This window comes from Puccinia triticina, chromosome 8A (assembly GCF_026914185.1).
Source record: "Puccinia triticina chromosome 8A, complete sequence".
Classification (NCBI taxonomy): Eukaryota; Fungi; Basidiomycota; class Pucciniomycetes; order Pucciniales; family Pucciniaceae; genus Puccinia; species Puccinia triticina.
In genome coordinates this window covers 5,110,798-5,135,132 of record NC_070565.1, presented here as the reverse complement: position 1 = coordinate 5,135,132, position 24,335 = coordinate 5,110,798, and the positions used below count along the sequence as shown (strand labels likewise).

The following is a 24,335-nucleotide window of genomic DNA, read 5'->3' as shown; positions in this document are numbered from 1 at the left end:
AGCCAGGACCTGGCCAGTACAATAGTCCAAGGATGTAAATAAAATCTAAAATAAAGTGCAGGACTGTAGTTTTGTTGATGATGAAGAAACAGCTTAGGCTAAGTTGAGCTTGTACAAAAAAGTGAACTTAATTTCAAAGAGTTTGACACTGCAAGAAAAACTCTAGAAACTGCTTGCAGTTGAGATGCAGCAAGCTTGAATCAAGCCTCAGCTCAAGCTGGAGTCAAGCACCCAAATTCCATGCTGGTGCACCTTCAGTGTGTACCTTGTTCAGCATCTCAATACTTAACATGCTGTAGAGCTCATGCAGTAGGCTGAGACAAATGTCCAACCTTGCAAATGAGCATTGCCCTGAGTACCCTTTTATTTTCTTTTATAAAACACTCCATGGGCCATTGAATCCAGCCAGAATAACATAAAAAGGGTATGTACACATGAAAGGGATATGTACATATGAAAGGAATATGTACATATGAAAGGGGAATGTGAGAAGGTGTATTAACACATAGAAGGGATATGTACACATGATGAAAGGGGTATGTATGCATGAAAGGGGTATGTATGCATGAAAGGGGTATGTGCAATAAGGGGTATTTGCACATGAAAGGGATATGTAACCATCAAAGGGGTATGTAAATCTGAATTATGAAAGGGTTGAAAAGGATGTAAGGGGACATGTAAACATGAAAGGGTCGTGAAAGCATGATGAAAGGGGTATATACACATTGTGAAAGGGATACATGCACATGAAAGGGATACACGCACATGAAAGGAGTATGTGCACATAAAGGGGTATGTACACATTATGAAAGGGGTCAATACATACAAAAGGGATATATGCACATGAAAGAGATATGTGCACATGAAAGGGGAATTTTCACATGAAAGGGGGATTTGCACAGGTATCAACTCAGTATTTTGGAGTCTGTACTCAGTTTTTTGTACCTTAGACTCCCTCTTGCATAAATTATGCAATGTGCATGGAAATTGAATCAACCAGTGCTTGATTCTTGCATGAGGCACAGCTTGCCTTGAGCTCTTGCATCTCAACTGCAAGCAGTTTCTAGAGTTTTTCTTGCAGTGTGAATAACTGTCAAGAGCTGAGTGGCTCTAGGAGAGTAACTGAACTATCAATGACACACCAAAATTCAGTTACAGATCAGATTAAGCCAACAGAGAAGCACCTTGAGAAGCTGAATTTCATTACAACTGCGCGGATTCCAATGAACTTCAGTAGAGGAAGGGTCATCACCAGAGCTCAAGAACATTATGAAAAACAAATGCTGTTGGGTTGCGTCTTGAGCTTTGGCCACCCTTGGCTGCCCTCACCAATCCCCTTTGTGGCTTCCTTGGGGTTCTAAAACAAACATTCTCCGGTGATCAGCAGAAATAAAATCACCCCCAATGCCCGTATATATCAATCTCTTTTCCGCAGTTTGGGATGCCTTTGAGGACCTCTGGAGCAACAAAGCTTTTATATTCAAGAAGAAATTATATGTTGTCAACAATTATCCAGAAAGATGTGCCTACTAAAAAAAACCTGGGAATTGATGCTCACTCTAATGTACCCAAAAACATCTCGAACTTGCTGCCCTCTCTGACGTAGGCAGCGCTTCCAAAATCAATCAGTTGGGCATTACCATGCCGGTGGCAGATGATATTCTTGTCTTTAAGATCCTGATATTCAGTAGGTCGTTCCGTCAGTACGGGTGTCAACAAGTTCAGTGGGTTGGGAGGGAGGTTAGCGGTGTCAATTGGCCAGCCGGCGTAGGTGGACATGTCTGGCTGAATCCTGCCAGAGAGGGGGGTTGAGAGATCGTCTTGGCGGTCCTGTGTGGCCGTCAAGGGAGTTGGGGAGTTTGAGGCATCGGTTCGGCGGTCCTGTGTGGCCGTCGAGGAAGGGGGAGAGGTCCGGGGTCTCGGATATCGGTCCTGCGGTCCTACGTGGCCGTCGTGGGGTCTGGAATCATAAGTTCTTGGTTCAGCGGTCGTCTAGTCGAGCAGGTTAATGAGGATTGGTCCTCGGCGGAGGTGTGGGTCAGGTAGTCCGTCTAGAGCAAGGGACAAGCATCTGGGGGGTCATTCAAGGTGATCGTTCGTCTCCGATTGGTCAGAAGGAGGGACGGCGGCGTCTGAAATAATCCAAAGGCTCGAAGGACACTTTGAGGGTTGTGTTTGGGTCACCGCTGCCTTGAATGAGTCCGTCGTCTGTTTTGTCTGAGTAGCTGGTCGAGGCTGCTGAGCTGGACTGTCTGTTTTCAATGACAGGGGTAGGAGTGGCTGGCTGGGGGAAAAACGGAGGCAAGGCCGGCCAGGTCGTGTTGATCATTCAGCTGACAGGACCTTCGTCCAATCAACCAACCGTCCGTACATTCAAGAGACCAAGAAATCCTCGGACCTTCACCGTATGGGATCCAAAAGGGGCCGGTGTTTGATCGTCAAGTCAAGTCCAAGCAAGAGGAGGAAAAGGGGCTCCGATGGGAAGACGGTAACTGTTTTTCCGGTCGAGTTCAGAAAAGGAGAGGCGCTGTTTGGGTTGACTCCTTGAGACAGAAGGGAGGCGAGCAAGCGCGATCAAAGAAGGTCGAGAGGAGAGAAGAAAAATCCAGAGGGGTCAAGGCTGGGTTGAACCAATGAAGGCAAGCCTCTGGTTGGTTTTGGTCTAGAAAAAAAAACCTCTCCTTTGCACAAAGCTGAATAAGGTCAGTCCGGTTAGGGATTGTTTCGACAGGCGTACTATTGCCTTTGGAGTCTCTGGCTTTCATGTACTGTGTGGTCAATGTCTTGATTGGGCCCGGACCGAATACTTTGTGGGGCTTCGGCAAGGATTCATTGTTTGATGATGTACTTGATCACCAGCGGCGAGCCGACTGGCTGTCCGTCTGCGCAATTCTCCTGGGCATGTTTGACGATCCCGTAAGCACCAGAGCCAGCGGAGGAGTGGATGAAGAATGAGTCCAAGTTGCGATATTTGGTGAATGAGCCATGGGTGGGGTGATGACAGGTGAGGCAGGCGGTGTCTTGTGGTGAGAAACAAACCTGGCGTAAATGGAGGTATAGCTGAGTTGGTTGCCGCAGTGCTTGGAAGGTGCTGGGCAAGTACGGTGACGGTAGCAGTGGCTACTGGTAACAAACAAGGCATTGGCAACTTGTGGTACGGTGTGCGGTGATGAGTGCTTGTTGCAAACTCACCGGAGTGCTTATTTAAAGGAGAGCAACTTGCATAGGTATGTACACCACGGGTGCACTAAAAGTTTCCGAGGTGGTCTTGAGAACCAAAATGGTTGGATAGTGGTTTTTGGGACCAAATTGGTCTGAATTTGGTTTGGGAACCCAATTGGTTACCAAATTGGTTCCCAAAACCATTTTGTGAGAGAATGACCACCGTCCTCTAAGAGATTTGGTTTTCAGAACCAATCTCACAACTTTTTCCCAAATGTTGTGGGATTGGTTCTGAAAACCAAAATGGTTGGTGTAAAGGATATCAAAACCAAAAATGTCGGCAGAGCGGTTCCCAGAACCAAATGGAAGTTCCCAGAAATATTTCTTGGAACTGTCCTGACATGGGCAGGCAGTTCTGAAAACTCAATCGTGGTAGGCCAAGGACTGCGGGCTGCGCAGCCATTTATACCATTTGATATATTGTATTTGAAATATGTATCCACCCAGTTGCTTTCTCCGACCGGGGGCTTGAAAATATTACCCCAGTTGCCTCCATCTCAAACACTCAAAGAACTTTGTCCCTCTTTGTTTTAAGACCCCTTCTCTCTTGGCTTCTGTCGTCATTAGATTGGGTAATCTTTTGCGCGCCTATCAGACAACAAAGTACGCCCGTCTCTCTCTCTATCTATCTTTTGCATCACGAAGATCTGACCAGGCTGTGGATCTTGTCTATGATATTCTCTGATATTCACTGGTTCTCGTGGTTGGTACTGTTGCACGCAAGCAAGAACCGGTTCTCCTGGTCGGTAAGTGACTGTTGCACGCAAGCACACATTGACCGGACGAGAGAACACTCCCAGCGCCCAAAGCTGACACCCCGCCTCATCCCCCCTCCCAAAAAAAAAATCTCGATGTCCCTGATTGATGTCCTAGATACATTTGTACATAACGCTTGGTGGTTGGGCGAAATTCCGACTAGCGGTGATGTGGATTGTTGAGCAGATCGCAAGCCTCAACCTGGACTCAAAGGTGCAGATCTTTGAGCCCATTATCCGGTTCCTGGGTGGGCTGCTGAGCGGTCATCTGTTCGCAAAAGACCCCGACAACCTCTGGGGATTTCGGATTGATGGCACGACAATCAGTTGCTTGTGTTGGCTAAAGACCTTGCTGATTAAAAACAAACAAACAAACGCAAGCTGGTGGACAAGGTACCACTATGGATGACATAGAGAGCTAGTTTTTCTATGTGATACTGTCTCGATCCTGTCTGCTGTTTACCGTGCTCTTAAGTGTTCCATCTGCGGCTTCCACAACATTGAGACTGCATTATTACCTTCTACTCGTTATAAACCATTGCACCCAGTAAAAGAGGCAATCCAACAATCTGCCTTTTTTGAAACCATTCTGCCAACAAAAAAGGTTTCAGTAAACGCCCAAACCAAAGTTGATTACAGAAATATTCTCTCTAACCAATGAGGGTTGGAGGAATATTTCTAGCTACCAAAATGGTTCTTGAAACCATTTGGCCAACCCATTAGCACTGTTCACGTAAGAAATCTATGACCATGTGAGAGATACACATCAGCATACTTTCCCAGCCAAACTGGCTGGCACAATGGGATAAACTTTATTTCAATCTTGCTGATGTTTAGCTTACGTGAACAGTGCTATTCTGGTTATCCAAACCAATCGGCCGACCAAAACGGTTCTTAGAACCATTTGGCCAATGATTTCTGGTTATCCAAACCAATTGGCCCGCCGAACTCGTCATCCAAACAGATTGGCCGACCAAAATGGTTCTGAGAACCATTTTGCCAACAATTTCTGGTTATCCAAACCAATTGGCACACCAAAATTGTTATCAAAACCATTTGGCCAACCGATTGTGGATATCCAAACAGATTTGGCAACCAAAACGGTTTTTGACACTAATGGCCGGACCAAATTGGTTTGGAAAACCATTAGAAGTGGTTGGCAGAATATTTCTCCGACCAAGAGGGTTTTTGAGATATTTTCAGGACCGCCTGAGGCAGTTCCAAGAATATTTCAAAAATATCTGAAACCGGTTAGTCCGACTCGTTCCTCAGGACGTCCAACACGTAGTGTATTGGAAATATTTTGAAAACCATTGAAATTGGTTTTCAAAATATTTTTTTGCACCCGTGGTGTACCCCCAGGGGATCCGGTTTCGTCCTACCCCCTCCCTGGGAGCCCACTAATCACTTGATTAGGGCCTTTCTGGACTACTCTAACAACCGGCCCACTTTTGCTCGTTGCTTCGGCACAGCTGGAGGGTCATCCATAGGGCCTTTGTGCCTTTGGGGATTTCACCATGTACTGTAATATTTGTAGGCTGTTTTTGCCATTTTGTGAGAAAAAAACACCCCAAAACTTAGATCCAAAGGTCTAGGATTTTGTGGATTTAAGAAAGTGGGATGTATTAAAAATTTTATGATTTCAACTTTGAACACCTTAATAGCTGTGGATCAATTCATTGTTGGTTAACTTCCTCCTGATTCAGGCTTTCTTCACAAGAATCCCTTGCACTCTTCAGGCAGGGTTAATTTCCTAATTTTGGAAAAAATAAACCAGTGGTGTATTTGTGGCACTGTGAGCTAAGATGGGCTGCCAGAAATTTCCTTAAGAGTGCAGCGGCGAAGCCGCCTTGGCCTCTAGTCTAAAAAAAACAACACCGTTTCTGGGCAATTGGCGCTCAATCCAATAGGGGGGTTCACAATTGAAATTTACAAAACTTTGGGACATATTTTAAGGTGTTTATGAACATTTTTTAAAAAAATTGATAAGTTGCAACAATTGAACTTTATCACCTGCTACTGTGCATTTTCCCAAAATTTCAAAATCTTGTTCATAAAAGCCTTAAATTTGCCTCCAAAGTTTAGTAAAATTCAATCGTGAACCCCCCTAGTTTATTGTATCAGAATGTATTGGCAATACAATACCATGGATTGTATTGGTTTGGTGACTTGATCCAATACCAATACAGTTTATTGGACTCAAAAAAAATAGCAATACCAGCAAATACCAATACATGTACCCTACCGTTTCACCGTTGCAGGTAACACAATAATGTGTGATCTGGTGTGTAGAGGCTGCACAACCATTCTCTGCATTGGAATAAAAAAGCCTCCAGAGCATCTTGCGCGCAACTGTCCTCAAGAACTTATCCAATTGACACATGTTCTAAAAAGCAATTCATTTCCTTTACACCACAGTAAATGAATTTTTCAGGTTGGATTTGAAGGTGAGGAGGGTTCACTTCTGTTTCTATCTCTTCGTTCCCTTTGATTGCCCTCATTTATTTAATTGGGATTTTTTTCTGGTCATCAGAACCACATAGGTGCATTGTATATATCTTAGGTTGGAAGCATGGCAATAACCCAACGGGTTTGAAATTCTTGGTATATTAATCTACAGGCTTAACAAGCAGGCCAGTGGGAATTATCAGCTTGAATCTATGCCACTTGATTTCATCAAGTTATCCCACAGCCACACAGGCAAATACTTGGCTGAAACAGTGCAGATGTTTGTTGAAATATTTGGTGTCTCAAGCGAGGTAGATTGTTTTGCTTTTATCTGATTGTACTCATCTAATTATATCTTTTGGGTTGGCCAGATTTATGAAATTGTGCCAGATAATGATTCAAATAATGATGTTATGGTAAACTGTGTGAGAATTAAAGGCTGGTAAGTCAGTAGAAATGTCTGCTAACCGCCCTCTTCAAGAATATATGTGTCCAAGCTGTGTGATTATTGGTGACTTGGCTCCGCACTGCTACTTTCCGCTAGCCTTCAGCGCTCCTCTCTGAGCCTGATCTATAGCGTAACAATCCGCAAGTGAATAAAGCTCTGCACTCCGCAAGCACAGAATCCGCAAGTAAATCCGTAAGTAAAGATAAGGTCACGTATAACTCTCCTAATACTCTAGTACCTCCGTAAGTGTAAGTACAATGATGAGTAATCCGTAAGATGATAGGATAGTAGGATAAGGGAAAGAGAAAAGGAACCGTGAGCCTTCCCCCGTCCTTCCCTCCACGCACTTCACCGTTCCCACCCAATCCCGCATATCCAACACTTTCCCGCACTAGTCCTTCAGCTCCGCCCACTTTCCGCACGTCGTTGTCCCAGACTCCGCTTATCTCCAACGTCCTCTGTCTAGCCCCCGCCAGTCAGTCTCTCACCAGGGCCTCCGCCCCGGTTCCACCCGCTTCAGCTGACGTGGCTCACCTGCTGATGCGCCGCTGCTACCAGTCCATGTGTGTAGTCCGCCGCAGTCCAGCCCTGTCTTTCGGCTCCGGTCCAAATACCCAATCCAAAATCCGCAATCTGCAATCCGTGTATTCCATCCGCGCGCGAATTTCCGTAAGCTTTCTTAACATGCTTTTCTGACATCATCCTCAGTGATTATGTCACTGGAAGGCACTCTTCCTGAGCCGCTCTGTGCATTCCTGCCTGTGCTATCTCCAAGTGGACATTCTACCACCCATGCCTATATAAATCACCACAACGGGTTGAAAAATCTGAAGTGGCCCCACTTCAAAGGACAATCTCAATGGATACACTGCTTTACCCACATACTCAATCTGATTGCAAAAGCAATCCTTTGACCTTTTGGAACACAAAGACTAAATGGAAAAGACACTGGAAAGCAGTCCTAATTGACTGATTAATCTGATGCTGACTCAAAACCCAATGATTGCAAATAGCAGATTGCATTTTAAGGATTCAACTTTGCCTTGATTAAGCATCCTTCTCATGAGTTGATTGATTTAATTTCTTTAGGTACACCAAGAACTGCAAGAAAAAGTCAAGCGACTACAAGCAGTTGACATCCAAGAACTCCAAGCCAACTTTTTGTATTACACAAGCCTTTTTCAAGGCTTACGGTTGACCAGGCTTCAATGCACAGTGACTGTGCAGAAAAGGCATATGTGTGTTTGGGTGGAGCTAAAACAGCAGTTCCACAGCAGTAACCCACATGTCAACTGCTAGCAATTGCTTGACTTTTTCTTGCAGTGAAGGATGCAGAAGATCATAGCAAATCCAAAGATGAAAATTGCAAAGAGGGGATTACAAAAGGCACTGAAATTGAAGAATTGGAATCTGATAAAATTCAAGATGTAAGTGACAAAGATGAAAACATTGACCAATACACATCATGAAGTTACCGAAAAACTCTTGCAAAGGTGAGCTGAATAAGTTCATTTTTTCATGTTACTCTTGGATAATAAGTCCCCTGATGCATCGTTTATCCTTTAGTTTGGTGCAATTTCTCATAGGCTGAAAAAATCACCAAACTCAACAGCAGTGTTTATTGACTTCAAAGAAGAAAAGTGTGATAAACACATAATATTGAACAAGATTTCTGTACACAACGGAACTTAACTCTAATTCAACTCAACAGCATCATCAGGTTTCACTCACTGATACAAGTTTGGATATGTGTGTAGGGGTAGTATATGTTGGTGCACCTCAAACCTGTGGATATAGCTCAATGGTAGAGCAACCCAGCATGTATTGGGGAGATGCGGGTTCGATTCCCCCTGTCTGCACTATTCCTTTTACTTGCTCTACAATGTGGCTTTATTATTCTGCATCAAATTGGCCCAAAAATGATGGTTTCTTTCTTAGTATTGAATGGCAGAAGGATAAAAAATATGAATTTGCTTGGAAATATCAAATCAACAAGAGAAAAATTGAATTAGCTATTGATTTGGCTGCAGTACTGCAGCCGTTTTTTGAAATAAAGGTTCAGGTTTCAGTTGAAGTATCACCTTGGTTATTGCATGTGGTGGTCTTCATTGATCAAATAAAAAATCCTCTCTCAACAATCATATGTAGCTAAAATATCTTAACCTCCCGTCCTGAGGAATGCATTTTGTGGCGGGTTGAAGCTTACTAACAAATAAACCAACTGCTCACCCCTTTACAGAGTGGCTATGAGTAATTTTCCATTTCTTATCTTCCTTTTTTTTTCTGTATCATGTTTCTTTGTTAAACTGAATTGCAACCATCTTGATGTCCAACAGCAAAGTCCTCCAACCCTTGTTCCAGAATGAATACTTCAAGATCGCTGGGATAAAGAATATATACAATTTCCCTCACACACAAGATGTGGATCAATCACTATAAGCCCAAAACAATACCAACAGCTTCCAAACCTACTGATCCCAAAGCAAAAGTAAGTTTTCTTAATGTTTCAAAAAAGTATTTCCAGTTGCATATTCATCTAACATAATTATTTTGACATCCATGTACATGAGAGCCCATGCTGCGGGGCCCACACTAAACCTAATAGCAGTAGCCAAGTGAGTAAAGGCAGCAATTCTAGTATAGTGTCTTAGCTTCAAGCTAAGTTTGCTATTTCAAATCCTGCCCAAGTAAATCACTTTCTGTTCTGCAAAATGCATTGTTAATTTTCACAGTATGCTGGCAATATGACAGCAGCTGTCCCAAATGGCCATGTAAGATAATCAAAGCCTGGTAATAAACCCAATCAGGTTCATAAAAAGTCTTTGGGCTTATTACCCCGCAGCTTTTTCCTGCATATGATGCTGGGTCCTGCCAAACAGGGCCTAAAAATTTCTTGAGGAAATGACTTGCAGACTTTGATGGAACATATCTTTCAACTCAAATCATACTGAACGGTGGATGGCTTCCTGTTGAGATCTGAGGTCCTTCCAGAAGTGATCTGGAGCCCATATGCTAGATTTCCCTGCAAAAATCTAGACTTCTTGGGTCTATATCCACAGCTGCAGGGCCCCACATGTGATGGGAATTCATCCAGTTACTTTGAAGGTTCAAATTGCAATGCACAGTGACTTTTAACATTGTACATGTACAGTAATACTAAATGTGCTAAAAAAATACTTTGGAATAATTTGCAGTTGTGAAACAATTAATGTTGGAGTAAACTACTGATACCTAGTACTACTGCCAGTTACCAGAGATTATTTTGCAGTTTATTTGTGCAAATAAATCTATATTTTTCTAGCTGTAGACTTTAGTTCTAAAACTGAGAATATTTGAGGGCCAGTTTTATTGATAAATTATCTTTTTCTAGTTGAGAAGGATGAAGGTGGCAATGGTTTGAAAAACTAATGTTGATAATCAATCTCTCTACTATGCCGGAGTCTCATAACCAGCAAAATATGAGAACAGGAGCACGACTGAAGCAAAAATAGCAAAATAACCAGTGAATCTGCGAGAACCAGCGTCAATACGTTGTGCGACGTCCGAAGACAGTAAAGAAAATGATTTATAGCACCATGGACAAGTAAGTTTAGTTAGAAACCACCATCGAAGGCAGTCACGGTGGTAGCATGCCATGCAATGGGGGCAGCTGGAAATCAAGTGCCATTCCGATTTCCCCTTAGGATTCTTGCGGGGCTCCAGAAATATTTCCTGACAAATTGCACATCCAGCGTCTGATTCAAGTATCCTGACACCTTCATCTTCAGAAGGCTGCCCGAACGTTTCGGATTCGCTTGGCTGACTGGTCTTGGCATCCTTGAAAACTTGATCATGTGGATGTGTTTCCGTAGCTCCACATTTTTGAACGCTTCTTTCATTCCCCAAGGGTTCATCAGTCGGACTGGTTGCAAGCTTGCGATTGATTGAATCGTTTAGTTCGCGGCCACTTGGAGAGAACAGATTATTTTCAAGGAGTCGCGCCGCTTCACCGGTCTTCATATACAAGGATTTCGCACCGAGCGTGGTCTGTATATTGGTGAACTTCTTGGGCATGTAGCCAGCTCGAGTCGGGTGATTCTGATTGATATGGGGCAAGGGACTTCTTCCGGGCATTCCTAGTTCGGCCGTTTGCCAACACCCCATATTGGAATCCGCCAAGAGTTCGGCCGGCTTGGCGAATCTGACCGGCGCGGCAATCTACCAGTGGTAGAGTTATGACACAGTCAGCCTGGTCCACCGAGGACTCACTCGAGACAAGAGAAATGAATATGACTCAACTATTGCAAGCATTACTAAAAGAAACATGGTTGGACTTTGAAGAAAGAAGAGCAAAGGTATAGTCTGGACGTAAGATGACAAGGGCTTAATGATAAATTATTATACAATTAACGATAATCTTGATTCAATTTGTGGTACGAATGGGTGGTATAAAAGCTCTTGAGCATCTCTAAAACAGCACACATAAATATGGTAGCTGCGATATGTTGTGACGCAGTTTCACTCGGCTGCAGTGCGGCTTGGCCAGCGGGAGGAGTGGACATTAACATCAGTCTTAGGCCACACCTATCACCATGCCCCCAGTCCGTGCTCCTCACAATCCCTAGAATTGAGTTGAAATTTATGGGTGAATTGAAAATTGCTATTGCCCATCAGAACTAAATATATACAGATGTACAGTTTATTTATTTTGCCCTTGGAACGAGAACAAGACAACCTAAATGTGTTTTCCTTGAAACTAAACTGGGAAAACTTTCCGCCTGATCTGTAACCGACCAAGATGCAGACGCAGTGACCGATGATACACTCTCAGTCTCCTTGTGGATGCTTACAGCAGACTTCCGGGTAGCTGGCCGCGGTTATTTTGCTGTCTGGTATTCCGGGCAAGGGCACCTTTACGGGCTCATAACCCACACGAGTATTCTAGGTGTGGCCCGGAGAGGTCCGGAGGATGCGGCTGGCTGAGCCGCAGCCGAGTAACACACGTGACCTACGTCACAACAGAATATATGAAGAAGCTCAAATCTACCGACAAATGGATGACTTCCCGTTGGCATTTAGAGAGCTCTGGATGCCCCTCTAAATCCTAAATTAAGACACCTACCAAAAACCCAAACAGCGCACATGAAAGCAATGAACTATAGGCTTAGGAAAATATTTTCTGTTTTACTGAAAATGAAGAGTTTGGATGTGTCAATTGAGATCTGGGAGGCTCCCAGACTCATCGGGAAGTCATCCAACTATTACCTTGATTGATTACCAGCAAAGAAATACTGTTTTTCCCCAACCTTTGATCCGCAATCTGTTTTCCCATTTCACTTATTTTTTGTTTTCACTACTTGACAATTTTATCCTCCAAGCTTGAAGTCCAAGGGAAGGTCCTCTCCAGCCACGGTGCTCACGCTTGCATTTGATTGTGTTTGGCCAATTCAAATCTGATCTTTGGATCTGTGTCACAGTAATCCGCGCCTCCCCCCCCCCTCTCCCCCGGACCTCTTAGCGGAGTCAAACCTTCTTTCAATCAGGTCAGACTTCAGCAGCAACACAGCTTTGCAGCATCCAGTCTTCTAATCAACCTCATCGTCGGCCTATTACTGTCTGTCCCTCTGCAGTGTGAGGTGTTTTTGACGGCGCCCCGCAGCTGCTGTGTGGGCTCCTTTGGTCAAATCACACAAAAAAAATGCAAAGTTTGGTGGACAGACATGGGATATTCAAAATCAATACATTTGGGTTTGAGTTGGCATATTTGCTTGCTAGGGATGCAAGAATACCAACTGCAATGGAGTCTGAGATGCTCTGAAGCAATAAATGGAGGACTTCCCGTGGAGATCTACAGACCCTGCAGATCCAGATCTGCAGCCCTTGGGACAGCATTTACCCGCAAAAATTAAGGTTTTCTGGCTGCAGATCTGACTCTGCAGGGGGCTGCAGATTGACGGGAAGTCCTCCATTGGACTTGGGTTATCAGAGGGACTAGTTAAAGTCTAACTTGACACAAGTCCTCCCTGGTGGGAGGCTCGCTGTGGCTGGCCGCAAAGCGGCCCCTCCCGCAGGGAGGGACTTGTGCACAAAGTCAAAAATTTGGCTGAGAAAGAAATCATGAATGGCTGGAGGAAAAACAATTAGCATCACCCAGCATCCCCCTCAGCTCCTGTGGACCTATCCCAGAGCCAAAATATACTTCAGAACCTCAGCTTTCAAATGGTGCTGGTCTCATCTCCTCAATCCCAACCGTTTTCCTTATACTACACGGCCGGCGCTGTTTGACGCCCAAAGTACGGCAGTTTTGCTGTCCTTGCGCTTGAGTTTGACCCCGCGGGGGATGACAATGTGAGTACGGGGCGCATGTTTTCCGCAAACAACCCAGCATGCAGACAGCTTATCACCTAGTGTCATTACGGTCCAACTGCTGGCCATCCAGCGGAACATTGACTGGTTTGGACATCACATTGGGTGCTCTGACACTATCTAGACAGCCAACAGTAACCTATAACTCTGTCAGATGACCAACATTGTGCGGTCATGGGAGTGGTACACAGGCACACGGTAGGCAATCCAGTGGTTTGACCAAGCCTCGCCCATTGTGCAAACCTCTCAAGATACAGAGCCAGGGTGTAGTCCGTTACTCAAAGGCTTTTGAACGGCTGATGAGACACACTCTTGATTGCTTACAATTGCTTACTTGGCTGAGGCTTTTCATTATTTTTAGCTGGGGACTTATTTATTTAAATACAAGCTATTTGAGGATCAAATCAATGGTAGATAGTCAATAGAGAAACAAATGGAGATTGTCTGATGGGACAGAACAGATGAGCTGGACTCAATATACAAGTTGTTCAGCCTTGAAACAAGGATTGAAAGCCTGTTGAGGTGTCACATGTGTTTCCTTTGTTTTCTTTGTTTTTCAGTATGCTTTCCACCCTGTCATCTTTTCTTTCTCATGTCACAGTCTGTGACACTCTATCTTGTATGTGGACTAGGTCAGCGGGCCAGGCGCAGAAACTTCCTTCTTCATCCTTTCCGCGTACTGTCCCTCCTGGCCTAGGTTAGTCTCTCTGTTTCTCTCTTTCCTTTCTTTCTCTTTTCTTCTCTCATTGTGCAATGAACTCATCCTTTCCGCGTACTGTCCCTCCTGGCCTAGTTCATTGCAACAAAGCCCTTATCAGGCTTGGGAGGGGAGCAAGAACAATCAAGAAGTGATCGATAATAAAGAATGTATGAGGTGGAGGGGGAGGGGATTAGAGCAAGGCACAATTGAGGGGAGAGGATGAGAGCGAGATGAGATGGAGGGAAAGGCGAGGGTATGAGAGGGGGATCAGATGGAGGCCAGAGTTTGGAGGCGAGATCATTGATGGGAGACCAAGAGGGACAGGGAGGGAGGAGAGGCGAAGGACTTTATATTTTATATATTCTAAAACAGATGACGTCACATCTGCTACACTCACGGGTATAAGATGCCTCAGGCAAATGGGAACTGGGTGGAACAGTCCCGTCGCGGTCAGTCTTGGGACTGATGAATCCGGCTCCAAATCTTGGTGAGCAAAAGAGACTGGAGCCGGGCGTGGGTCCGACCAGGTTATGTAGTCTAAACCTAACCGGTTGGTGATGACTAAGCACCGGTTAGGTTTAGCTTCTAAGTACATGATTTCTTGGCACTACTGATTCTACCGGAGGACTCTAACAACGGGCATGGTTGCCAAAGTCACCGAGCTGGACATGAGGTCTGCAATGAGGCACTCTGACTGCAACAGAGATGACTGGACTTTATTGGTTCCAAGGACCCCTTCAACTGACTGGTGGCCTTGGCAGTAAGCACACCATACTCCCATCTCTTACAAAGCTGTGCCACCAACCAAGGCCGTCAAATAGGCAGAATGACACTGACCCCTCAACCTTGCCGGTTGGTGTGCTGTGGTTTCCAGTCAGAGAGTCGTTTTTCAGGCCTGGCCGGCTTGTTGACCCAATGCAAGTTCGCAGATCATGCCTGCCGTGTAATCTTTTAAAAATACAAAAACACAAAGTAATGTAAACCAAGGAATTACAACCATCATGCCTTGTGGATATTGGATTCACAAGCCTGTAGATATCTGCAGATCCTACACCTGTAGCCACCCAATTGTTGCAGATAGGACATTCAATTGTGCATATTATCAGAAAATCCAAAATTGGATCTTCAGAGCAATGGAATATCCTTCAGGATTCCTTTGACCTTCAAAACAGGTTCCTTCAATCAGTTTTGGAGTTTATGCCTCAAAAACTTGGGTGAGGGTGCACATAAGTACTGCTGAGAGAACTGTCTACTCATATTTCTCTGTACATGTGTTGTTGATTTTTAAATTATGTTTTTGTGTTTTTAGGGTTGAAAATCCTTCCCTTGTCTGCCAGCTTTCAGACATTATGCATAAGCCGCTTCTACACCCGGGGAGTCCCTCCACGTGGGGCCCACCGCGAATCCACGTGGATCCCACGGTGAAGGGGTGCGCGAGGTCGGACCAGCGGCATCTGGTCCACACGCCCTCGTGGGCATCACCAAGCACATCACGAGGGCACCTCGTGATGGCCCCGAGGATTCCACGGATACTTACAGATGTGTACCCGTGGAATCCACGTGGCCACGTAGGCGGGGCTGAAAAATTTAGCGGGAGGAGCCCGTTAAAAATTATTGCCAGTGGGACCCGAACTCACACCAAGCGCAGGGAGCCTGAGTGAGGGGGAGTGCTACACAGCACAGCCATTTCACACTCCTGCATCACGCTTCTTTACACGATATGAACCCCCCAAACAATGGTTTGCGATCCACCAGGGGGGAAAGTGTTGCACTCTCTAGAGAGTGCCAGGCCGTAATTTTGTATGTTGTGTTGTCTGATGTGAGTTCAATGTTCAATTTACCTCTGTGTTCAATTTCTTCTCAATACAATTGTAACTGTAGTTCAAGTCTTTGTGAAATGATGTGTAACTCAATGCCAACACACAAACATCTCTCTGCTTAAGTTTTGTGTTTGTTTCATCATGATTAAAATTGCAGAAGTGAGATTTATTGCACACAAACTTTTCAAAGAATGTACCTATATTTTGCTCAAATAAATTCTTAGCCAAGTGCCAGGGAATATTCTGATTTGCAGAATGTTTCATTCAAAACCCACATAAAATCACATTATGGAACATACTTGTAAGAAATAGCAAATTCAGAGGATCTGCCAACTGGCGGATGAATTGTTGTGGCATATTTCTGACATGCCAATTACCCTATAAAATTGGCTGGAAAGCGGTTTGACATAAGATTTCTATTCTTCAACTATTAAAACATGTCAAAGCTAAGAAAACCTGTGTAACATGCAGTTGAACTCTCAGCAATATGAAATGTGAAAATACCGGATTCAGATTTCCCTACTATATTTACCAAGCTGTGATCAACCATAATTTTATGAGTTTTCAGTGTCAATAGCTGTTCATTTTGGAATATGCACCTTGCCTAGTAAATGACCACAAATTGTACACTTTTGTAAATTTAACTACAAATAACTGAAAAATGCAGTGTAGAATCCTCATGAAGGCTGCTCAAGGGAAAGGGGGTAGAGTAGTGGATAATCAAAGGTGCACCAATTTTCCCTTGCTTCTGAAACCAGCTGGAGAAATAATTCAACAGCTGGTCTGAGAACTCCAAATTGAAGAGTCAATTCTTAAATCCCCACGCAAATCACAATATGGGTAGCACCATTTTTCTTGTAGACTGATCATCTTACATCTTTTCCCCCACCATTTGCCATTAATTTTCTTTTATGTGTAGAATTAGTTCATCACAGGTCCCTTTGTTTCCATGTGTATGGTGCAACAACATGGTGTGTATTTCTCTCATAAAATGGTGCTAAATTATCACTGGCTGTTATTTAAAGACTTCTGCACTGTGTGCTTTCTGTATCCAGACCACTTAAAATCATTGGCCATGGCCCAGCCGCAGTGGCACAAATATGTGAGGAAAAGTGTCAAAAAAATTGTGTCTGGGGGTTTGAAGGTTTTCAAAAGTGAACTATGGACGCATGGGGAAACACAGATTGGCTTAGAATCTCCCTGTTTCCCCGGGGAGGGTTGATTTTCTTATGTAATGTCCACCCTTATATTCGGGCAAACATTGGGGTGGACATGGTTAAAATATCACACTTTTCCCTGGACTTGATGGACAGTGGGGTTTGTCCATTGCGCTGGGAGGTACCTTCTCATTGGCCACCACAAGCTGGCCATCCATATGGGCTTTTCTGAGCTCTGTGGACAGCTTATACTGACTCACAAGCTCGGAAAGGCCAGCGCGATGACCAGTATGTCCTTGTCATCGCGAGAGGGCTCCCCCGACTCGGGGACCCCTTTATTTTGTCCACCCTATTGTTTGGCCGTACGATAGGGTGGACAAGTGTGGAAATCAATCCACTGCCTCCCCAAAGCCAAATCCGATGACCAGTACCTACTGGTCATCACATGAATGCCCTATCCCGAGGACCAGCCCATACTGGTCATTGAGGCAGCCTTCCCAAGCTCCCAAGGCAGCATATACTGGCCATCCAGCTCGCAAAAGCCCAGCCGGATGGCCAGAATCTACTGTGTATTGATCTGGGAGTTCCCCAGCACAATTGATAGTAATTACTGGTTTTTAACAATCATAAAAGCCCTCCTGGATGAATTTAATGTAATTTTCATTTAGCTTGGCGGCTCACAGCCCACTAAACTTTAATCTAGTGGTTACCATCTTGAATCAATGGCCGGTATACACCATTTATTGATATGAGAATCCCTTAACTCAATGGCCATACACAACAGCCATTGAGTTGAGGATTTCTCCCCTCAAATGCTGGTATAAATGGTCATCAATTGGAGGATGTATGCACTTCATGGCCAATACACAGGATCATGGAGTGGAGAAACCCCCCACCTGATGGCCATCTAAAACAGTCATCACATGGAGGGTTTCTCCACTTGATGGCCATGTAACCCAGTAATCAATTGGAGTTTTTCTTGAATTCATGGCCAGGTCACCTGTCATTGGAGAATCCGTGTGTGTACTTGCTGTTAAGTGGAGAAAGCCATTATTTGATTTTGATTCACCAAATCCAACAAGATGTGATACAGATAAGATCAGTATGAGTTGAGTATGAACACACAGCCAACACACAACTCATTTACACATGGGGAAATGGTTCATATCTGGCAGACTTCTAGACAGAAATTACGGCCTGGCACTCTCTAGAGAGTGCAACACTTTCTTCCCTGGTGATCGGGTTTGCAATAGGTTTTTTTCTTAAGTTTTTTTTTTTGAGTTTTTTTTTCCTCTCTTCAAAATCGAGTTTTGTCGGACTTTCAAAACCTCAGGACCAGCCTGAGGTGGTCTTGGCTGGAAGTATAAAAAAAAAAAAATGCCGTGGAACCGACGTGAGCAACGAGCTGACGTGGTCTCCACGCGTGCCAGGAAGGCACATCGTGGAACCGACGGGGAAAAGTGTGAAGCCCATTGGTTCCACGTGGAAAAATCCTGTTTTGTGGAACCGACGAGCTTACCGAGGGGTTACCGAGCCGATCCTCGTCAGCTCCACGGATTACCCTCCTCGCGTTGGTTCCACAAACGGGCGGGGCAGGAAGTACCCCCGCCGTGTACGGAGAGCCCTCCGGGCGGGGTCCCCCGGACCCTCCGTTTGAGAGGCTTAGTTAAGCTAGGGTTAAAGTCAATTGTTTGATCTTCCACATGCATAATCTATTGTATTTTGCTTATTGGTTGGACACCAAGAGTGAATTTGTGATGCTATAGTTCTGGGGTTGGTGGGCACAGCCCCAGTTTAATCTCCCCCCATTCTGCCATACACATCCCGGTGGCAACAGCCTTCCTTGCTGTCCGTGCCACAGCGAAAATGATTGTGATGATCTTTATTTCACAATGTGAAAAAATTAGCACGGTTCACATAGGCAATTTTTAACCTTGCTGATTTTATAAATCAGCAAGCCTTCCCAGCCAAATTGGCTGGGACCGTGGGATAAACTTTATTTCGGTCTTGCTGATTTCGGCCCTACGTGAACCGTCCTATTGTGATTGTGGAATGCCATGATTTGTGCACAGCAACAGACCATCTGTCCAAGCATTTTACAAAACACAATATGCATAAACGTAATATGCACTCGTAAACTCTATTCCAAAATCGGATTCTCCACAGCCAGGCGTGTCACACCGACACGCTAGAACACGCTCCCCCAATTTTTCAATCCCAAAAATTTGTCTTTGTTACACATCCTACTACAAAGTCGAATCCGAGCCGCCAACATGCCTGGCTATCGAGTCGAGGTGAGTCAGATTCGAACAATACATCTGACCATGATCTACAATATCAAGTTAATCATTCAGCCTTCTTTCTAACGTTATCTTACTATTGGCCAACACAAAAGTATGCCAGCAGTGGCAGAGCGAAATGTAATGGGAGAAAACCGTGCTTTGGTATGTTCCATCCTTGATGAAGCGTAGTGCCAGAGGAACGCGTTTCCCTTGTGTCGCTTCCGGACGACGCTTAACGAGGCGCGTCGCTTCTGTATAGGCACTGCGATACCCAAAGGTCAACTGAGGTTTGGCACTTGGGTGACTCTCCACGAGAATGGATCGTTTAAATGGAGACATTGGGGCTGCTTGACTTCATCGGTGAGTTCTTCAAACCAAAACTGGATCCCTTTACGTATCGCTGTAACCTTTCATCACGACTGTTGACCACGGTTTTTACCTGAATTTCCACTGGCGTCGCAGGTTTTGAAAAACGTCTCGAACGAGTTAGAAGACAAGATCGAAGAGCTGGATGGTTTCGAGGACCTTCAACCAACTGATCAAGAGAAGATCAAGAAAGCTTTTCAAGACGGTCACGGCAAGTCCATCAATTTCGTAGCTCATTGGGGCTGCTTGACTTCATCGGTGAGTTCTTCAAACCAAAACTGGATCCCTTTACGTATCGCTGTAACCTTTCATCACGACTGTTGACCACGGTTTTTACCTGAATTTCCACTGGCGTCGCAGGTTTTGAAAAACGTCTCGAACGAGTTAGAAGACAAGATCGAAGAGCTGGATGGTTTCGAGGACCTTCAACCAACTGATCAAGAGAAGATCAAGAAAGCTTTTCAAGACGGTCACGGCAAGTCCATCAATTTCGTAGCTATCCTCTTATGTCTTCCACATACATATTTAGATCTTGACTCGATTTGACTCCATTATCATTTGGATGTAAATTTAATTAATTACGGATCGGTCAACCACGTCGACTCAAACGTTGTAGTCGACTCGAACGATCTTCCGCCCACAGCAGTCCCAGAAAAGGCTGAGAATCCTGCAGAAGAAGAGGGTAAAAAAGAGGTCAAAAAACGCAAGAGAGCGCCCAAGTTCGTCCGTGTTTTCTATGAACTTAAACACAGCCGGTCCTCATTTTCTGTGGATTTTTGATAGGAAGCAAAAGCCTAGCGCCCAAACTAACTCGGAAAATCAAGATGAAAATGATCACCAGGAACCTGACGCGGAAAAGAAAGCCACCAAAAGAAGTTGAGTAGCAAACAATTCTCTTTTCTCCTCTCCCATAGCAATTTTAGTTCTTTTTTCCCCCATAACTTGGCAACACAACCAATTTCTCTCGTGCAACGAAAATGAGAAAGGCGTGTCACTGATGTAGTCGACGATTACAAATTTGTTGATTCCACTTAGGAAAAAGCCAACCTCGCAAAAAACAATTGACAGGCGAAACAGTGATTGAAGAGTGACGAGAAGCGTCAACGAAGATCGAACTTGCCCAGTTTATCCAACCTGAATCATGAACATATCATCCGCTTAGTAAGACCAAGCTTATACCATCTTAGCACTAGATCGTATCCCCGCCTATTGATTTATCTTGTTGTGCCGATTATCCCTTGTTTTCATCGTTTTTTTTTTCTCTTCAGCTATGCCTAATCACATCAAGTCAAATTCTTGGCCAGGTCTTACCAACAGATGTTTAAACAACTTCAACGACATACAAATAAAGATAATCAGCAATCCAGATTTCCAAGTTGTTACTGCGATGAATCCGGATCCAGGTGGATTCCATACCAAATCCGACTGAACTTTGAGACTTAGTCCTGGACCTGTGACAACGGTCCCCCCAAGGCTTTTCCCTTCATAAAGATAACCTGGTACGTAGCAGGCTGTGTACCTGTTGTAAAAAGCGCACAATCAGGCTAGTTGAACACGCACCAGATTGACACTCTCACGGCTCAAAGACAACAGCTTAGATGCTACAGAACGGAAGGATGTATCCATAGGCCGTTCTTTCCTTAAAATACATATAAAAATGATTCATATGCGTATATAAATGCTTATATTATCATACATCATACCAACTCAAAGACACAAATCTATATACACCATCTATGACTCTTTACCAATAGGTATTTCCTTTCTGTATTCGATCTAGCCAAAAGCGGAGAAAAGCGGAGCAAAGCAAATCCGACAGTCAACTTTAATACACAAACATAATCAGATGGCAGAAAGAGAAGGAAAGACCGACCTTTTCAACTTTGACTTCTCCATCAACCAGTCTGTAAACATATGTAACCACCACCGAGCCCTGAATATCAAGGAGGGCGAAGCTAGGGATCGGGCCTGGGGGATATAACGAATCAGGATCTTCCACTGGTTTCTGGTCTTGCGAGGACTGATCCTCGAGCTGGGCGTTCCGATTGCTTTCATCGAGTTCACTCGAATGATGGTCCTGTTGACCGTTTGTATTTGCGGGCGATTTGTTCTGATCTGTACTGTTCTGGTTGAGCGATCGAGACGACTGAGTTGGGGAGGTTGTTGAACCATTAGGGCTTTTGCTTGGGTTGATCGGAGTGCTTGTTGAATGTTGAGGCGACTTTAATGAGGAGGAGTTTGTTGATGAACTTTTATGTGGTGGAGAAATCGGCCAAGTTGGCGTGAATGCTCCGGTAGCACTACCTGGGTTGATGAAAAATTTCGATTCGAATTCGAATGCTTCAAATCTGTCATCAAATGAAGACAGTAGTTTTCATCAACCGCAGTATGAGTTCCGCTTTATATATATAACGAGTATGAGGTCGGTTGATCTCCTGATGACTTACCGATGAGTTGCACCGGTGACCAAGACGTCAACATTCAGTTTACGAGCTGCAGCTGCTAGTGATTCCGTATCTCCAAGCGGGACGATTTGGTGGCCATGAATGACTCCTATCTTTAGGGAGCCATGTTGGAGGGTTAAAGAGGGTGGAAGATTGGGTGTCTATCTTGAGCAAATGCATTGGTATTCGATTCGATCATGAAAACGAGGAGAGAGAAGATGAGAAGCAGAATGGTGTGAGTTATGAGATCGAAAGAACACTTGGCCAAGTGTAATCAAGTGAAGTGAGATGAGGACGGATGAATTTTTACCTCGTCAAAATCGCCCCGAACACCCCTGACGTCATTAGAAATCGACCTAAGATATTCCCAAGTCTCGCGGTCACAGACGTTGCCCGTGCAAACGATTTGGCCAATTTTTCCAGGGACGAGCAGTTTCTTGAATTTGTTGGGCAGGTCATGCGTTCTGATCGGAATATGTAGATCGCCTATGGTCAACAGCAGTACTGGATCACCAAGGAATAGGTTTGGATGCTTATTAGTCCCCATGCGCTCGAAGCTGAGTTAGAGGTGCTGGCTCACCCATGACGCCTGGATGATATCTTCGGATTATCGTTCTCCTTGAGCTTGCGTCTTTTTCTGTTTCGGGGCGATCGACTGAAGGCCTGTTGGGAGCTTTTGTGTTTGTTTGGGCGTAGGCCGCCGCAAGGCTGGCCCAGTCGGCCCAGCTGTCATGTCCGTGTCCCGGATCAGCACTCTGTGAACCCTGCCTGTTCGGAGCGCGCCGCCGACTGCGCATCTACCCAGCTTGCGTGGACGCGTCGGTCGCCGCCAGCCAAACATCTCCTGCCAAATAAACAGCAGATGGCAGCAACAAACAGCATCAACGACACCATCACCACCTTCTCCCAAGATGACCGGCTGGACAAACTCCCACCCCTCGGCGAGCAGTACGCGATCGATGATCTACTCACCGAGCACTTCGGATTCGCACCCAAGGTATTCACTGGCAAGTCAATATATCTCAGCTCAAGGAAGAAACAAACTCACTAAGTTTCTTTCTTGCCTACCAACGAAAATACAGGCCATATCTTCAATATAATCAACGAAGCTATTTATGATACAGTAGTAGAAGTAGAGAAAGCGGTCATCGAATCATACTTCCCAGGTACGGCCGAAGGTCAATCCAACGGAACCCAACCACCGCCAGCATCCAGCACTGGATACCCCAGCAAGGATGACATAGCCAAATCATTAAACCAACTCGAAACTCTATTGTGTTCATCGATCGATAATCAGTTTGATTTGCTGGAAATTTGGCTACATCGAAATGTCTTCAATTTTCCAAGCATGCGCGAAGAAATGATGAAGCACTTCAGATTCAAGCATATGAACTTATGGGATCAGTTTTATAATCAACCTCAATCTCCTCCGGCGGATGGACACCCCACTTCGACCGCTCAAGCAATCACGCCCGATTGGGAAAAACTTAAGAATGAAGAGGAAGAACGTTGGAGTAAACTCGAGAAATTCAAATCGAATTATAATCAAGTTGAGTTAAAAAAAGAACTAATCAATTCAAACCTTCCCTTCTTTGTCAATCTTTCCTAAGGAAGGCTTCTAATGAGTTCGGTAGCTAAAGCTTGATTGGGATACTTGTATCAGTCGAAAGACGATTACCATTCGCTATTGGCTGTTTCGAGTGTGCTCGATAGGAAGCTAGCCGGACTCAAATCAGTCTCGAGTCAATTGAACCAAATCAGCTCAGAGACGACGACGATATATGATCCAGAGACCAACAAACCGGTAGACCTGTCGAGTCAATCCTCGACCCTCTTGGAGCGCTATCAAGAGCTTCTCAAGCTTGACCGAACCCGCCACGAACTCCAACAGGCGGTCAATTTCGAGCCTCCAGTCGACCACTCTAACAACCCAATGACCGGCGATGAATCGAGTGAAGAACAGGACGTCAACTTGCCCATCAATCAAATGGCAAAACACTCCAGGGCTATCAACCAACTTGTCAAGGCCAAAACCGATGACTTTCTGGCTGAGTTGGCTGACAAGGGTTCATTCGAGGTCGAGAAAGATGAAGGTCTTGTTGAAGTCTTGAATGTAGTCTCGGGCAAAGGAAAAACTCCTGCTCCGGATACTGTAAGTCTGACACATCCATGCCCCTCTCTTATCATCTTGCCCCTCTTCTGAATTAAATGCCTCTCCTGGATTCTGATACGCGCTTCTTGTCCACTCCTTTCATTTCATTTCTTCAAGCCTTTACATCAAGACAGACTATAGTACATTCAGGAAGTCATTTGACTTTTTTTTTGGGGGGGGGGGGGGGGTCGTTCAG

General features: G+C 44.7%; 5 protein-coding genes across 5 annotated transcripts; 2 read left to right on the top strand and 3 right to left on the bottom strand.

Moving 5' to 3' along the window:
* Positions 1–1,395: 1,395 nt before the first annotated feature.
* Positions 1,396–1,779, bottom strand: PtA15_8A541 (uncharacterized protein; the record flags this gene model as incomplete). Its single annotated transcript, XM_053171982.1, has 2 exons — positions 1,396–1,471; positions 1,559–1,779. The coding sequence occupies 2 exons, from the start codon at positions 1,777–1,779 to the stop codon at positions 1,396–1,398; spliced, it is 297 nt and encodes a 98-aa protein (XP_053023191.1).
* An 8,687-nt stretch (positions 1,780–10,466) lies between these two features.
* On the bottom strand, positions 10,467–11,178 carry PtA15_8A540 (uncharacterized protein; the record flags this gene model as incomplete). The annotated part of the gene is made up of 3 exons (XM_053171981.1): positions 10,467–10,522; positions 10,590–11,070; positions 11,152–11,178. The coding sequence occupies 3 exons, from the start codon at positions 11,176–11,178 to the stop codon at positions 10,467–10,469; spliced, it is 564 nt and encodes a 187-aa protein (XP_053023190.1).
* A 7,990-nt stretch (positions 11,179–19,168) lies between these two features.
* On the top strand, positions 19,169–20,634 carry PtA15_8A539 (uncharacterized protein; the record flags this gene model as incomplete). The annotated part of the gene is made up of 7 exons (XM_053171979.1): positions 19,169–19,189; positions 19,291–19,339; positions 19,437–19,537; positions 19,904–20,018; positions 20,160–20,262; positions 20,327–20,418; positions 20,579–20,634. 7 exons carry the CDS (start codon positions 19,169–19,171, stop codon positions 20,632–20,634), a joined length of 537 nt encoding a protein of 178 aa, XP_053023189.1.
* Positions 20,635–21,277: 643 nt separating this feature from the next.
* PtA15_8A538 (uncharacterized protein) lies at positions 21,278–22,784 on the bottom strand (the record flags this gene model as incomplete). Its single annotated transcript, XM_053171978.1, has 5 exons — positions 21,278–21,319; positions 21,417–21,891; positions 21,991–22,148; positions 22,298–22,491; positions 22,568–22,784. The coding sequence occupies 5 exons, from the start codon at positions 22,782–22,784 to the stop codon at positions 21,278–21,280; spliced, it is 1,086 nt and encodes a 361-aa protein (XP_053023188.1).
* Positions 22,785–22,849: 65 nt separating this feature from the next.
* Positions 22,850–24,280, top strand: PtA15_8A537 (uncharacterized protein; the record flags this gene model as incomplete). Its single annotated transcript, XM_053171977.1, has 4 exons — positions 22,850–22,994; positions 23,070–23,536; positions 23,651–24,139; positions 24,257–24,280. 4 exons carry the CDS (start codon positions 22,850–22,852, stop codon positions 24,278–24,280), a joined length of 1,125 nt encoding a protein of 374 aa, XP_053023187.1.
* Positions 24,281–24,335: the final 55 nt, after the last annotated feature.